This window comes from Aspergillus caelatus (assembly GCF_009193585.1).
Source record: "Aspergillus caelatus strain CBS 763.97 unplaced genomic scaffold BDV27scaffold_36, whole genome shotgun sequence".
Lineage (NCBI taxonomy): Eukaryota > Fungi > Ascomycota > Eurotiomycetes > Eurotiales > Aspergillaceae > Aspergillus > Aspergillus caelatus.
In genome coordinates this window covers 41,467-58,212 of record NW_022475299.1, presented here as the reverse complement: position 1 = coordinate 58,212, position 16,746 = coordinate 41,467, and the positions used below count along the sequence as shown (strand labels likewise).

The 16,746-nt window shown below is 47.1% G+C and overlaps 5 protein-coding genes across 5 annotated transcripts; 4 read left to right on the top strand and 1 right to left on the bottom strand.

Annotated features, from left to right (window-relative positions):
- Positions 1-154: 154 nt before the first annotated feature.
- Positions 155-1,316, top strand: BDV27DRAFT_123848 (uncharacterized protein). The gene is made up of 3 exons (XM_032065951.1): positions 155-242; positions 322-1,038; positions 1,101-1,316. The coding sequence occupies exons 2-3, from the start codon at positions 914-916 to the stop codon at positions 1,306-1,308; spliced, it is 333 nt and encodes a 110-aa protein (XP_031930484.1). The 5' UTR covers positions 155-242; positions 322-913; the 3' UTR covers positions 1,309-1,316.
- A 2,599-nt stretch (positions 1,317-3,915) lies between these two features.
- BDV27DRAFT_72784 (uncharacterized protein) lies at positions 3,916-5,795 on the top strand. Its single transcript, XM_032077427.1, has 5 exons — positions 3,916-4,387; positions 4,455-4,559; positions 4,632-5,005; positions 5,066-5,133; positions 5,200-5,795. Exons 1-5 carry the CDS (start codon positions 4,190-4,192, stop codon positions 5,598-5,600), a joined length of 1,146 nt encoding a protein of 381 aa, XP_031930483.1. The 5' UTR covers positions 3,916-4,189; the 3' UTR covers positions 5,601-5,795.
- A 277-nt stretch (positions 5,796-6,072) lies between these two features.
- BDV27DRAFT_142802 (glycosyl hydrolase family 71-domain-containing protein) lies at positions 6,073-9,913 on the bottom strand (the record flags this gene model as incomplete). Its single annotated transcript, XM_032070008.1, has 6 exons — positions 6,073-7,542; positions 7,683-7,758; positions 8,094-8,665; positions 8,719-9,360; positions 9,415-9,494; positions 9,814-9,913. The coding sequence occupies 6 exons, from the start codon at positions 9,911-9,913 to the stop codon at positions 6,073-6,075; spliced, it is 2,940 nt and encodes a 979-aa protein (XP_031930482.1).
- An 867-nt stretch (positions 9,914-10,780) lies between these two features.
- Positions 10,781-12,350, top strand: BDV27DRAFT_142801 (zinc-dependent alcohol dehydrogenase; the record flags this gene model as incomplete). The annotated part of the gene is made up of 5 exons (XM_032070007.1): positions 10,781-10,946; positions 10,996-11,091; positions 11,148-11,375; positions 11,434-12,011; positions 12,072-12,350. The coding sequence occupies 5 exons, from the start codon at positions 10,781-10,783 to the stop codon at positions 12,348-12,350; spliced, it is 1,347 nt and encodes a 448-aa protein (XP_031930481.1).
- Positions 12,351-14,392: 2,042 nt separating this feature from the next.
- hapX (bZIP transcription factor HapX) lies at positions 14,393-16,071 on the top strand. The gene has a single exon (XM_032065950.1). It carries the CDS (start codon positions 14,466-14,468, stop codon positions 15,939-15,941), a length of 1,476 nt encoding a protein of 491 aa, XP_031930480.1. The 5' UTR covers positions 14,393-14,465; the 3' UTR covers positions 15,942-16,071.
- The last annotated feature ends 675 nt before the right edge of the window (positions 16,072-16,746 follow it).

Genomic DNA, 16,746 nt, shown 5'->3' with positions numbered 1-16,746 from the left:
AGCTAAACTCAGATTAAACCTCTATCGGCGCAACCGTTAAGCTCGCCCTAAGATCACCAGGTATATGAATTAGCTTCGACCTGTGGTCGGCCGTCAAGAAAGAAAGAGTACGACCAGGATCTTGATTCTGGCTGACACTCGATCTGGACCGTTCGGTGGATTGATTGAACCATGGCTGGGCTGGTATCTTAGGGAAGAAAAAAAAAAAAAAAGCCCCTGTCAATGAAGGTACGAGTCTTCATCTAAACATGCAATCGATCAGCGATGAGAGGAGAAATTGACAGGTAGAAAAGAGGCTCTCTCCGATTTAGATATACTTGCCATTATGTATCCCCAGGACTCAAAAGGACTTATAGATCCAACCTCGGAATGTAACTATGTACATAAAATGGCAAACACTAACGTACTATAGTCACCGGTGGGCTGTTGTTCGACCTGGCTTCAATTGATGTGGAGGGGGCGAGTTGATCCTCGTAATTGGCGTCGACTATATGTAACCTTCTCTATAGCGCGCGCCAGTAACAAACAATCTAGATAATGCCTCGATCTGCATTCGGAAAAAAAAAATTCTCAAAGAAAAATTAAAAGAGAAAAACTAGGCAGGACGTAGCGAGTCCAGCCGACGGGGCAAAGTGATTTTTTTTTCTTCTCTTCTTATTTTTCTTCCCCACCTCCTCCCCCTTCTCTTATTTTCTCTTGGGAAGCAATCGACCACGTTCTCGTGGGTTGGGCTTCCCCTACCCATCGAGGATCGAAGGCTTGGCCCACCAAGTACTCCGTACTCCGTACCTAGAGTCGGTATCATGCCATACAGTATATCCAATTGTCGGAGTCATGGATATAATCGCTCGCCTTGTTATTGGTACAATTTCAGGACGAAACAGGACCTACATCATATCAGGCCAGCGAAGAAATGCTCTACTTGGCCGAACTGTACTGCATCAGTAGTATATATATATATAATATATACCTGCAATCCGGATGCTGGATGGCCCAAAGTCAATCAAACAGCAATCAAAAGGTTCTGACGATACAGATCTATAGTCCTGCGGGATAAGCAATCAATAAAGTCCACGCATTATGCTTTCATGCGGGCGTACATGTAGAAAGCCTACGGTAGGATACCGGGATGTGACAAGGAACCGAACGGCGGAAATATCACTCAGTCTTTCGGCAACCGACGGTAGGCAGGACATATCGTATAGCAAGCTGTGTCACCTGGGCACGCATAAACCCTTTTTTCCAGCATATATTTGCGTAGTTCATGGATATTTTTATGTTACAACATTTGGATGGGTTACTGCCTAATGGTCAAGAAAAAGCGGAGGGAAGAGAGGACAAGAAAAGAGATTACTAGGGACCAACCGATAACAAGGTCTCCAAGGTCAGGCCACAAGTAGTACTGCATCCTGCATACTTAGTCGTACATGAATATACATCCATGTCGCTGCGCTACTAGTGCCATCGGACATGCATGGTCTGGTCTACAAAGGTACGGTAGTACTTTACGTAGCACAACAGAAATAATATCCCAAAAAGAACAAGGAGGATGGTCAGATGCAATCTCGACGGCATCAAAGCTAAATGAGTCTCCTGAAGGGTTAAATTCTGACATAACTAGGGGGTGGGTGCTATGATGCTCATGGTCAACGCTACCGGATTGGAAGTCCGGGGAACCTGAATCAGAGACGCGAAACAGAAAGGAAGAGAAAGAATAGTACAATTATGTCAACGTGCAGATTCTTCAACGAGCTAGCTAAGAATTGCTTGGTTTGATCTATATTAATGATTCAATAATCATAATAAGGGAGGGGAAAGAAAAGAAGAAAACAAAACAAATAATTATAATATCCAGCTGCAATTGACGGGTGAATATATAAATAGCTAGACCAGGAACCTGATTGGGTGCCTCTTGCAGTCTCGCACAGACTCCTGCAGATGGACTTATGTGATAGATTAACTCCACTGCATTGTCCTATTCTTATATATTCCATACTACCAGGATATACTAGGTATCTACGTAGGATTTCGTAGCTTTGTTAATCTTTTTTGGGGTGCCCTACCCTGTCGGTAGTATCGAGCCAACCCATATCCATTAGGGCAAACATCTCACATGTGCTCTTGGGGATGGAATAATGAGAGGTATTAATATCCCGGCTATCGATATCTCTGGATTAATGGTTGTCACTGGTAACTGTCAAAATCTTTAGTGGAAGCTTAAGCATACCAGTAGTCCATTATTCTCGGCGCCACGAGTAAAACCACGCTGAGGTTCTAATAAAGCAAATCTAGATCTACAGTGTCAACGCACCTCAGCATTAAGTTCAATGAGCCCAACGCTTACCTGAAAGAGACGAAGAGTCTCGCTAGAGGCTTCCAATTATAGGGGCCTCTTAGCCCAGTAGAGTTGACGCTATTATTTTCGGACTTGAACTGTTGTGCCCAAAGCTGCAATCCGATTTTTCAAGGACGATAGTACACAACTAAGCCCATAAAAGCGAGAGACGAAAGGCCTCAAACTCTACAGTCGATAATTGCGAATACATCGCATTATGAAACGATATTATTGTGAAAACTCTTCGTTTTAGTATTGTGGTGTGGGGAAACTTTGTGAGGTATCAACTCCATTGACGCACACTCCACACTCACGGGCAACCACCGTTCCATCGTACCAACAACACGATAATCGCATGGCGACTAATTCTGACTATCCGTGCTTCTGCATATGGAAGTTAAGATCCAGCTGTACGGTACTTTACACCCTCCCCTGCATGTGCGTTATTCAATGTGGCTATGTCACTCGCGGAACCCCCGTTCCCTTTCAAAGACCATGAAAGGGAATTTGACTTATCGTATTTTCCCGAACTGGCCCGGTCGAGTTCCTTTAGGACATGCGTTTTTCACCGGGACTCCTCAAAAAGATGAAAGCATAATAAGAGCCGCTGAGCTCTCCTGGGTCCAGGGGTTATAATGGAAGGGTATACATGCATCCCTTGCTCGAAGACCCTACCAAGTATAGCCTTGCCCTAACTGGATACTCCTTCCCAGGGCGAGAGGAACAGTGATGTCAGGAACGGTCTTGTGTAAATTAGAGCTTGTGAAGCTTGGAAGAATCAACCAGGAAAGAAAAGGCTAAAATATTAAAATAAGACAAAATAAAATAAAATAAAACGCTGCAACCTGCTTGGGGTGTGCGCCGCGAGGAAATTATCCCTGACAGTTCCGGATGCAGCCCCCTAGGGCATAAATCCTGTTCGTCGCCACGATCGTGCAACCCTCAGACCGGGGTAGAGCTCGCTGTATACATCACGACAGAAACTGTCAGACATATAGCTGTGACTACTTTCTTTCGTTGGTGCGTAGGTTAAGATCGAGTACAAAGTACCTCTTTCTGCGCAAATCATGACTGTCACTGCATATGCACAGGGTTGAACGTTTCTGGAAGGTTTGGATACGTCGCTGTTCCATCATCCACATCCTTTCTGACTGGACCGGCTTATTTCCTGGACTAGTTGCTACTGTCACTGTCGATCCGTTTAAACCCATTATCGAGTCGAGTCCAAAGGGCTGGAACTCGCCGCTATCCTTATGTTGCAGGGGCCCTCCTTAGCTCCACAACCCAGATTAAGGCTTCAAGCCATGAAAAGTAAAGGAGAAAAAAAAATTAAAGAGAGAAAGAAAGAAAGGAAAAGGAAAACTCTATCTATGGACGTGCCAACGTCAAAGGCTACTACAGTAACTTCCTCCTATGATTAGCTTATTCGATCTCTCCCTTACTTTCCTGTCTTCTCCCCTTTGTCCTCATGAGACTCTAGCCCTAGTCCCTGTCACTGCCTTAGCGTCAGACCCGCAAACCTGGAGAAGCAAATGAGACAAGGAGAGTCTCCATGGACAAGGTGCTTTATCTGGGTCTCGGGTGACGTTTATATTTCAACCCATTCCTCAACTAGCTGCCCGTGGACTTTTCGCCTCTTAGATGTACCACCGAGTACTACGGCGTACATGAGGGCCATTGCGGCCTGTGTTATGGTTGACTGACTTCGGTTGTCACACGAACTGCTAGCCTTCGAATATATATTGAGATTCTAATCGTGACGGGACTTTTTTTTTTTTTTTTTTTTCTTCTCTCAATATTTACCCCACTGCTGAGACAAGGCTGTAAAGATACTATTTTTTTTTTTTTGCTACAATGAGTACGAGCATTCAACACATCGTGCACCCCCGGGGTGACGATAAGTCCTTCCTTTCTAGTGGAGGCAAGAGTGGAATGGCAATCAGCATTGCATTCACCAGCTTAGCGACCATTTTCGTTTTTGCCCGAGTTTACACGCGTGCCGGCATAATGAAGCGCATGGAGTCGAACGATTACATGGTCATGATCGCTCTGGTAAGCTATCACTATGGTTCGGTTGACACTCACACAAGAGTTTCCCAGCGCTAACGTGCCATCCCAGGCATTCTCCTATGTCTTCATGGCCTTTTATATCATAGAAGCATTGAACGGAATGGGTATGCATGGCGCTGATATCCCACCCCCCATTCTCCTTAAGCAGATGAAAGTGAGTAGAGACATAATTGCAGCTTTCAACAGCTGCAGCAGATCAAGACTGACATGACTCCCATCTCTCCAGGCGTTCTGGATTACCATCCCATTCTACAATGCCGCCCTTCTATGCGCCAAAGCTTCGATACTTCTGCAGTACTTCCGCGTCTTCCCTACTAGACGCATGCGTCTCATCACCTGGGTCATGTTAGGTATACTCGGCATCTACGGGTCCTGGGCAGTTCTGAGTGGCTTTCTCAATTGTATCCCTGTGGCAAAATTCTGGGACAAGACACTTGAAGGGTACTGCTTGGATGAAAAAGGGCTGTGGTTCTCAAATGCCTCGATGCATATCACCACCGATCTTGTTATTCTTATCATTCCTATCCCGGCCCTGTCGAAACTAGATCTTCCCAAGAGACAGAAGATCGCGTTGATCACGGTTTTTGCACTAGGCGGATTGTAAGCCCACCTATCTTCCATCATCGGTACCTAAGCGGCAATATCTAACAGCTGTCCTAGTGTATGCATCACCAGCATCTGTCGTTTGGTCGCCCTCAAAAAGATCTCCGATTCGACAGATCCAACCTGTACGTCTCCCCATCAAGCCACTACCCAGAAGCCGAGGAGACCATAGATCCTAACAAAAATACTAGTTGACAACGTCGGCGCCGCCTCTTGGTCCGCCATCGAATGCAACGTAGGGATTATCTGCGCCTGCCTCCCCACACTTCGACCTCTTGTATCCCGCATCGTGCCCCATCTCCTATCGACCCTAAGCAGCCGTAACCGAAGCTACGGCAACAGACGATTCTCGCACGGACGACCCCCGACATACTGGGGCGGTGGTGCAGGAATAGGAACAGTTTCAACCACCATCACTGCGATGGATGATCTCGAATTTGGAAGCCACTGTGCCGATTCAGATAGGGTTCTGACACTTGTCCCTGAGGCGGACATTCACGGCAAGGAGAAGCTCGTGTTGAAGGAAACGAAGTGTATGGAAGATGCTGCTGAAAGGGTGCGGGCCACAGCAGGGTCATCCATTTCACCCTGATGGGGCTTCTGTGAGGAGTGAGACTTCTTAACGCGAGAAAGAGGCATTCAATAGAGATATCCCATGCGTTCGTGCCTTTTTCTCTCTTTTCTTTTCTTCTCTTTTACGATTTTTATCTTCTTGTCGCAGGCGCTTTGATATCTCTTGCTCTTCTTTATGCTCTATCGAGTCTATACTTAGCCTTGTGTTGCTTTATTCTGTTCCTTTTGTATATATTCAAGTTTACCCATTCCTTAATAGATTACCGAGCAAAATACAAAGCATGGCTTGAATGTGCAATGGACTGCGCAGAGAAGTATTCGAGGTGAGTAAAACAAAGGAAAATACATGTATCCTGAGACATGATTGCATTGGAAACTGAACAGTTCTAAAGAATGTATATATAGATATAGGTACTACAGATCCAACATTGGAATCCCAGCCAGTGCATACTTATCGATGGAAACATTTCCAAATATTCCATAAGAGAGCATCAGAAATCTGCGAATTCCTTGTCCACCTCCTCGAAATAGTCGAAAAAGCCCTTGAACAGCTTCACACCTAATCCCGGATCCAAGCTACCGGTAGTCGCACGGATACTGTGCATACTCAACTGCGGGATTCCTACATCAATGGCCCTCATGCCAATGCGAGAACTGGTCATGGGTCCAATAGTCCCGCCACTACGGGAGTCATTACGGATCTGGAAGACCTGCAAGGTCGAGCCACAACGATTAGCGACACGTTTGATGAACCCGTAGCTCACACTGTCTGTTGTCATATGACCGTTAGAATCGGCCGAGACGGCCACGCCGACGTTCAGACGGGGAGCATGGTTCTCAAGGTAGACATTAAGGAAGTTCGGGTTGACCGCATGAATGACGTCCGAAGACACGAAGAAGCTGTTCGCCACAGTTTGAGACAGCACGTTGGGACCGTAATTGGGCGAAAAGGCCTCCGTAATACGTTCTATGACGCTGCTCATGAAGTTGGATCGCGCTCCCTGGCGAAGCAGGCTCCCAATTTCCTCGTCGTCAAACATACCGACCATCTTGATAGAGCTAGTTGAAGTACTGTCGGGAGAGGCAAGCAGAGCTTCCTGGGCGGCATAACAGCAGAGCTTATCGTCAATGCGACCAGCAAAAATCAGGTCCTTGTCCAGACCACCAACTTGTGCTGGTTGACTGTCATACAGCTCCAGCTCCCAGCTGATAATCGAGTTGAAGTCTGTGATACCAAGTTCCTTGGATATGACTTTGACAAGCTTTTCTGGTTGCGTGGCTGCAAACGTACCGGGCTTGATCCCGCTACCCTGGTCCGTCTTGGATAAGACTTGCTGCTGGAAAAGATCGGAATTGTCAACGCCAATGATAGGCACCATTTGAGTCTCTTTGTTGAAGGGGCCTTGCGAGGGAGCTCCGAAATGTGGTGCCAGGGTTGGGATCCGAGCAATGGGCCAGTCCAATTTGACTAATTTGGACTCAACTCTCCCGGTATTGCAGTCTTGGACCAAAACACGGCCACCGATTGAGAGATCGCGATCCCACCATGTGTCACTCAGAGCGCCTGCGTAGGGCGCGACTCCGAGTTGACGAAAGCCAGCCTTGTTAGGCAGTTTGGACACGGGCTTCAATTTCGCGGTGAGTGCATCAATATGACCTGCAACAATGGCCATTCCATTGCCACTTTTATAATCTCTTCCAATTGAGAATGAGATGAAAGCACTACCATTTCGAGTGACGTAGTACTTCCCACCCTTCTCTAGCTTGGAGTTCCAGGTCTCGCGCTCGGGAAGGCGCTTGTATCCCTGGCTTTCGAGCTGCTTGGTAAAACCGTCAACTGCATGAAAGATCGTCGGATTTGCTGTCATAAATTCGCAGTATGGTTTCGTGTAATCCTCCGGGGCGACGGGGCCAGTCCTCGCCACTGGGGTCGCAATGGTGGCTGGGGAGGGCTCAGGAAGCTGGGCCGACAGGCGATAAGCCATGGCAGAATCACGGAGATCAAGGACACTCCTTTTGGTCATGTCGAAGGCTAGGAGTTGAGATTCCGTAGTTTAGAAGCTAGATATCGCGTCGGAATGCGGTTTGAGAGGATCGGTACCAAGGGAAAGGAGGGAGCAAGGAGTATGGGAGGGCTTTGAAGAGGGATGAAGGAGGAGGGAGCAGCTGAGCTGGAGCTAATTGCGGTCACGCCTTATCGGGGAAGCTGATAAACGATCCAGGAACCAAACAAACCAAATCTCAGACACGCCGATCCGCCAAGACGGCAGTTTTACGTCACATGCTCAATAAATGATGCAATTGGATGCATGCGTTGTATAAAGATAACGACTAGTATCCATCTACTCCGCAGACTGAAAAACTTTTGAGATGATGGGGAATTCAAAGCGCAGAGTATAAAACAGCTACACTCAAAGAAACCGACGCCAAGAAGCGAACATGGTATGTATACTATTTAGCCTGCAGTAATTGAATCAACTCTATCGTCTCTTAACTGCTCGAACCAACATACGCATTCCAGTCTACAACGCCACCCGCACATTCCTCAGTAATTGCTGGGCCCGTGGTTGTTACAACCTCCCGGTTACCTCGCACGATAGAGATTCTGACAGGTCCTGTCTGCCCCTTGAAGGAGAAAGATCCATGATTGACGCCAGGTACGGCATCAAGTACAGAATGTGGACCTGATCCAATTTGGACATGGACCTCGCTAGGCTCAGTGACGAATGCGCTAACGAACACCTTGTCCTGAGAGAGTTCATGGGGTTTCATTTCTGGCTGACCAATGCCGGGGTTGTTACCGGTTGTGCCGTCGGCGCTACCCGACTGCCCAGGGTTCAATCGATACCAGTACACAATCTTGTCTGCATAGGATATGGGGTACTTCTGATGGAGGGAAGTGCTGGCTGGGTTACTGTGGTGGTTCGCGATGTTCCGTCTGTACCCGTCGATATAATGAGGCAGAAAAGTTCGCCATGCATCATGAGGGTGATTAGCGACGTATCGCGAAGCCCCTTCAGGCACTCCAGCCTTGTAGATTGGGCCGATGTAATGCGTCTCTCCATAGTCATTCCAACTCAAGATCTGGTAAATATAAGCCTATGGAAATCGCAGATAATCATGAAAGGTGACCATACCTGGACAAGAGGCGGTTGCAATTCAATGACCTGTTTCCAACGATAGTGCCATAGATCATCTCCACGCCAAAGCCAATTCTTTCTCCACCGCGGGAGATTCGTGTAGAACCAGGGAGCGACGGGCATCATATATGGCTTCCCTGAAAGGGCTTTCATCCACTCCAGATCGTTTGTCACCTTCATGTCTTCTGCACCAACTGGCCAAGCATCCCAGCTAAAAGCACCATCGATTTCATTTAAAACACCGCGTATACCGGCTGGTCCCTTACTCGTCCAGCAAGGGATGAATAAACAACCTGTAGCGGCCTTGATATTCGGCCAGTCACCCGTTTTGTCGACACCTTCAAATGTCGATACCAGTGGCTTCCCCTTGTAGTAGAACTGCGCCTTTCGATTCTTATAAGAATTGACGATAGTGATAACTCGATCTGCCGGCCAGGGTCCACCTGACAGGTAGTCAAACGAAATGAATAGGGAAAAATTTCCAATCTTTTCAGCAGCGTCATATGCTTTTTGAAGGGCTCCATCGGTGTGATGGTCTTGCGGTGCAACGTTCAATGCAAACCCATCAATGTGGGCTTTCTGCGCCTCTACAATGTCCGACTCCCACTGATCTGACGTCATGTAATACGCATTGCCAATCTAGTATCCGTAAGCACAGCACATCCTTTTGTGACGAGGAAGCTTTTCTCTTACGATGAAGTGGGCGAAGACATTATGCGAGTCAGGCAGCGTGGGGACGCCCTGCGGCGGATGTTGAGCAATAACGGGTGGCACTGCTAGGGAAAAGATAATTTGTGATGAGCCTCCTAGCCTTGATGTGAAACACTAACAGGTCCAGTTTGTGCTGAGATTTCCAGTCAAATTTTATAAACTAACATCTGAGAAACACAAGTCGTAGATGTCCATCCGTATTTTTGAGCAACGTGCATGGTAGGAAAGAAAATACTTGGGAGCAAAAGCATGAGGATGTTACATCAAGTCAAAGAAACCGTAGTTTTGGAGACGCTGTAGTGTAGAACAGCATAGGAGAGATGCAATTGGGCTGGCCTCTCTTCTGGGGAATGACGGGGGTGCAAGCGGAAATTCACTGACCTTGTATGATTGGGGGTTGCTGCTGGTGGTGATGATGATGGTGACGGAGTTTCTCCGGGGTTTGGACATGGCCGAGAATACGATCGAGATGGTGTTTCATTGTGGAACTTGACAGTGGAGCACCACGTGGCTGCGAGAAATCTCAGAAGAAGAGTGAGAAATCAAAGATGGGCACTTCAACAATACTGTATGCCGAACAAATTCAAATGCTATGCAAAAGCTTGAGATTTTCCAAGCACCAGTGAGGGGCTAATGGCATTTTAAAAAGGACAAGGACCCCTCTCATCTGACCGTACAGGACCTTCTCGGGGACCAAAGAACAACATAGATATCGCCACGGAGCATGGGCAGATAGGATATGGTCTATCGGGTAGACACACATACCGACATGCATCCATTTAGGTCTTGACTGGACGGATTTCCCCTTTCGTCTTGGCACTGAATTGACCAGTTGTTCCACTCACATGACACACAGTTTCTTGGGCATTGGAGACAGATAGCCTTTTTTTTTTTTTTTTTTTTTTTGGGCAACGCTTTTCTGATCTATCACTAGCTCTATGCGATCGGATGGTTATCATGCATGAAGCCCAGCTTCCTTTCTCTCACCGACCAACGCTCAGCCTCGAGTGGGTTTGCAATTGGCGTCGTCAGCTTCAAGGTAGGTCCAACCACAGCGCGGTGTGAAACTCACGCTTGAAAAAATGATGTAAAACAAAGATTGCCGTAAATTGGTCCCATTGCTGAAAAATATCATTATTAGCCCAGTCCTTTGAGAAGCCATAGGAAATGGCTATGGCTATGGTTGGGCGTTCCAAGATTTTTGCCCCAGGCCGACTCATAGTGATGTCAGTCCTGATAATGTACTCAACCACTCTTGAAATGCCACCTTTTAATCCACGCGAGCACCGTCCTCAATCAGAGCCGGAGGTTAATCTGAGAGGTCTTTTAACTATTTCAATAGCTCAAAATGGCCGTATCACAAGCTGCAAATATCGTGGAAAAGGTGGTTGGACATAGTGATAATGCCACCGTCACAACCGATGTGAGTAATTATAATAAGGGAGCTTATGGGCAGGAAATAGGAGAGAAGATCAAGGCCACGACATGGCAGGGAAAGAACAGTGTCCAAATCGGTACGTATTGAAACATAACCGAGAAAAGGCCAGCCTAACAGGTCAGCAGTCGAAATGCCAAAACCAAGAGTTGTGGATGAAGGCGATGTGATAGTCAAGGTAACTGGTAGCACAATTTGTGGAAGTGACCTTCATCTATACCATGGTATGAATTCGCTCGAGCGGCTATTGATGAATGTGCCGGCTCATTCTTTGGTTTAGGTGTCATTCCCCAATTAGAGAAGGGCGATGTTCTCGGCCATGAATTCTGTGGTGTTGTCGAAAGCGTGGGACCAACTGTGAAGAAGGTTAAGACTGGAGATCGCGTTGTTGCAGCTTTCCCAATTGCTTGTGGAGAATGCAGAAACTGTAAGGAGCAATTGACGTCAGCCTGTGAACGGACGAATGAGAACTCCATTACGAATGCGATGTATGGTAAACGGACAGCAGGTACGTTACTTGTATGCGAAAGTCTCAAGTCAGACGAAGCTTATCCTTGCCACCCTAGGAATTTTCGGTTATAGTCATTTTACTGGGGGCTTCGCGGGAGGCCAAGCAGAGTACGTTCGCGTGCCTTACGGCGATGTTAATCTACTGCAGCTCCCAGCGGACGTTCCAGATGAGAAAGGCCTCTTCCTTTCAGATGTCCTGGCAACCGCGTATCATTGCGTTGTTGATACGGGTGTGAAGAAAGGTGATGTTGTAGCCATTTGGGGCGGAGGCCCAATCGGCCAGATGGCTGTGGAATACAGCTTTAGCCAGGGGGCCACTCGTGTCATCCTTATCGATGGAGGAGAGGGAGCATGGAGGTTGAATTTTGTCAAGAGCAAGATACCAAAGCTTGAGACAATAGATTTCAGCAACCTACCAAGGGGAGAATCAATCACCTCCCAGCTGAAAAAGATGGTATCTGGAGGGCCAGATGTGGCCCTAGAATGTGCCGCGGGAGAGTACGCTAAAGGATGGGCACATTACTTCGAGATGCTACTGGGAATTGAGACAGACACCTCGGAAATTTTGAATGAGATGATCACTGCTGTCCGGCCGTTTGGACGAATCGGTGTAACCGGTGTCTATGCTGGCTACGTAAGTAAAACCACCGTATTCTGTAGCTTTGCCCTCCCTTATTGACCAATCGCTATACAGACGAACCATTTCAATATTGGTGCTCTCATGCAAACTGGTATCCGGTTTATTGGCAACGGCCAGGCACCAGTCCAGAAATACTGGGAACACCTCTTGGAACTCATACGGCGACAAGAGATTAATCCATTGGACATGGTAACCCACCGTGTCCCATTGGAGAATATGCCGGAATTGTACGCGGCGTTTGAGAGACGAGACAAAGGTATGCAGAAGGTTTATGTGCAGACCAGGTTCTCATCACCTCCGGCGGAAGGATCACCACAGCTGACCGAGCTTTGAACGCATAATTCTACGATTACTTGGATTTTTATATACGAAGATTGGCATACATGTTATCCCAACACACCAGAAGGGGGGGAGAGAAGAAAACGAAAAAGAAAAAAAAAGAAAAGAAAAATTTTCGTGCTATAAGATTGGCATTTAATCGGCGAGGATCGGCAGAAGGTAACTCGTCCAGCCAATGTCAACAAGTATAGTGCAGGAAATGTACGTGGAGTTCTTTCAGCTTTCCCGCAAATAGTAATCAAGCCCGAGTGTAGAGCATGTTTAATGGATCTAGAATGTAAAGACTATAGGTCCCTAATGCTGGCTTCAATGCCCTATAAGCATAATTTATCACATGAGGCAATAGCTCGCCTATTCCACGTTTTTATATTTCCCGCACTCTTTTTTTTTTTTTTTTTTTCCTTTCATTTTCCAAAGGGACCCAGAGGAAGCATATTACCATGCACAATTGCCTACGGAAGTCGGTCAATCAGGTTATCCTTCGTGAATAAATACCACAGCAGTTTCGGTCCGTGTTTCGCCCGTTTGATTCCGTTGATCGGCATCAAAAACCGAACAGGCCGCAGGTTAATTGAGAAGGCAGACAACTGTGGTTGGGATTTGAAATCCATGATATTAGTAAAACCAAGCAACAATTTTTCCTTTCGTCTCCTCTGTAAAACTTTGGTCCCAGCCAGCTATGCTAAACAAGGTTAACAGGATTCATCCGTTCAAGAGATCGTCGATGGATGGTTTAGTGTATTACGGCATCAGATAGCCCAATTTGGTAAAGCCGGGATCAGATAAGATCAGATGATGGAGGGATATGAAGTGCCGAATGGAAAGCATTACCATTATAGGTTGCTTTTCTACGGGAAGAAAATGACAGAAGCAAAATAGTATTTCTTTTAATTTCTATTTTCGTTTTTCTCTCATAGAGAAAAGAGCAGCGAAGTACTCTGCAGGACTATCTCAGTCCGAGATATTGTTGTTTTTTTCTTGTAATTCGAATATTCCCATAGCTCTTCGACACTTGAACCGATAAAAAAGTTAAACCCAAAGCTCGCTCAACCGAACTAGAAGATTATAAATTATATTATTGATTCTTGATGATAGAATGATAATCTATCGTAGCAGTCTGCTGTGTTGTATCATGTGGGTTTGAGGAGAGAGAGGAGAGAGAGGAGGAAAAAAATAAAAATAAAACAGGTAGAAAAAAAGAGCAAAAAGAGGCAAGGATGCTCGCGGTCACCGCGGGTGAGCAGATTCCACACTGGTGCCGAAAAGAGTATCTATGACTAGTATGTACTCCGTACTTCGTACTTCGTACCCACCATATCCACCTCATGGTTTGGAAGGAAGAGAAAATTTGAAGTTCCATGGGTTTGAGGATAGAGTCGGAATTGACTAAGTCACCACTTCTGATCATGCTCGCAAGCATAAATATGAGATTTTTTTGTCTTTTCCATAATACTAGTAGTTAATATCAATATATTAGGTGACCCTGTGTCAGAGGGTGTTGTTCCTTGCGTATACCTACTACAGCATACGCGGTACATTTCACTCTAGATTCACTGCAGGGCAGGAGGAGGCTTGGGTTCATACCCTGATAGGTGCAAACCCCAACGTCCCCATTGATTGATAACCAAGGCGCAGATATGGGTCAACGAATAAGAAACCCAAGCGAGTAAGTGACTCCACCTCTCGCCGAAATCGGTGAGACCGCACGATAATCTAATCTGATCCGATCACCTTTTTCCAGTCCTGTTTCCCCCCTCCTCTTCCTCCTCGGCTTCTTTCTTTCCTTTCCCTAATTTTCATCTTGAGTCTCTCTCGTTCATTTTTATACCACCGAGAGATTTTATGCTCTGGGGAATTGGAACTCGGGGAGAATTGCTTCAAAATTGCACTTCTCACAGCTCACCAATCCATCGTCTCGCTTACTGGCTGCAGGGGCGCACTTCCGCTCTTCCGGCCGTAGCGATCAAGTGACACCACCTGTTGGTCCGTGGACTCTCTTTCCCTACACTGTCCAACCTTCACCTTATCTTCTACACCCGCACCCGGGGACATGGCCCGCTGACTTCTACCCAGAATTCCTCTTGAAGTAAAGAGGCAATCCTAAATAAAATGGCAACTCCCGCACCATCAATAGCCCCTGCGCCCACTCCAGCTCCGTTGGCTCCCGCAATTGCCGCCAAGCCAACCATTTCACCGTCTCCCGGACCGGGTACACCCGGATCCGTCACCTCCAAAGAATGGGTTATACCACCACGTCCCAAGCCTGGCCGGAAGCCTGCCACAGATACGCCGCCTACTAAACGTAAGGCGCAGAATCGCGCGGCCCAAAGAGCGTTCAGGGAACGAAGAGCCGCCCGCGTTAATGAGCTTGAAGACCAAATTAAGAAAATCGAAGAAGAGCACGATATTCATGTGGCAGCGTTCAAAGAGCAAATTTCAAATTTGTCTCATGAAGTCGAACAGTGCCGGAATGAAATGACATGGTGGCGCGACCGATGCCATGCTCTGGAGAAGGAAGTCTCGGTAGAGAGAAGCGCGAAGGAAGCCCTTGTTAAAGAGTTTCGGTCGTCGCTCTCAGATAAGAATGCCCCTGCTGGTAGGGCACCTTTGACTCGTGTGTCTGCCAGAAAATCCATCTCTGGACGAGCTACAAATGAAAGGTCTTCGCCGAGCAACGCCAATAGCGGTAGTGACCATGATGAGCGGGAGGAAGTGCCACTGGGCTGCCCTAGTTGTTCTTCAACACATTGCCAGTGCATTGAAGATGCATTTGCAATGCCGGGCGTTGAGTCATTGCAGTCTAAGTGTCTTAGCACCACTGGACAAGGGCGTGCCGAGCCTGAGATAAAGCCCGACCCGGAGGAGATGGAAATCGACTTTACCACACGGTTTGCTGCTCCCCAACCACAGGAAGACAATGCCACGGCTGTTTCATCCCCTGCGGTTGATCCGTGCGGCTTTTGCCAGGATGGAACCCCATGTATTTGTGCGGAAATGGCAGCCCAGGAAGAACAGCGTCGACAGTCCTTCGAGAATAACCGTCTTGCACCAATTCAGAACCTGTCTCAATTCACACCCCCTCCCTCCGATGGTGACGTTCGCTCTGAAGTCACTCTGCCGCCCATTAGCCAGGCAACCAACCCCTGTGCGAATGGCCCTGGCACCTGCGCCCAATGTCTTGCGGATCCGAAGAGTACCCTTTTTTGCAAGACGCTGGCGGCCTCCCGCTCCGCCAGCGTTGCCTCCTCCGGATGTTGCGGCGGTAAGGGCACCGATGGTGGGTGTTGCCAGTCACGCAGTTCCAATCCTCCGCGTGCTACTGCCGCCAAATCGACATCTGGTAGATCTATGACGCCATCACTGACACTCTCTTGTGCCGATGCCTTCACGACACTGTCACGACACCCGAATTTCTCCCGTGCCAGTGATGAAATTTCTACGTGGCTTCCTAAGCTTCATACATTGCCGAATCCGAAGGATGTTGCATCACCCGATCGATGCTCCTCGAGGGCGGCACTCGAGGTCGAGGCAGCGAGCGTAATGGGCGTCTTGCGCTACTTTGATCGGAGGTTTGCCGACAAATAGGCCGCCCGCCCAAATACGTTCATGAATCTATGCCATATATTTCGTTTAATTCTTTTTCCTTCTTTATGATACCCAAACCTGACTCGTGTCTGAGTTTGTATTATACAACACCTCTTTTTTTTTTTTTTTTTTTTTTTTTTGGGGGGCCGGGATGCATTTCAGCTTCTAATATCTTCGATTTTGAGGTTTTCTTTAGGCCTCCGTGACGCGCACCGAGGGAGCTTAAAGAAGAGAAAAACAAAAAGAAGCAAGGGCTATTTCTTGCTTCCCTTAGCGCTTACGTTGAAAACAGAGCGGATGGGTGGATCGGCATGGTATAGGATGGAATGGGATGAATACAATTCACTCCAATGATTAGACGGGTGAATGACTGGCGTTTTTCTACTTACTTTCCATTCTGGGTTGATTTCGGATGACCCCAAAATAAAATTCAGGACGAACATGACCCAAAAGAACATTATGTACGGGTTGAGCCGCGGCTCAGAAGATAACAATTGTTTCGTTCATTAGAGAAAATTCTACTGGTTTGGGAAATTAAGCTGGAGTCATTTTAGATAGATGGAAAGGGTATTTCTGGGTGGCGATCTGATTGGATTAATATATCTACCGACCGACATACGAGGTGTATTTTCATCGGTATGGAGATTCCTTGAAACATATGGAACGGTTTAATTGCCACTGCTGTCTGAAATGAAAGGCTCTGTATAGGGAGATGAGATGGCTGGATGTACCATGACGCTAATGTTGGACGAGTGATATACATATTCCCTATGTTAAACGGTAGGAATAAAAGGGAAAGGAGGTT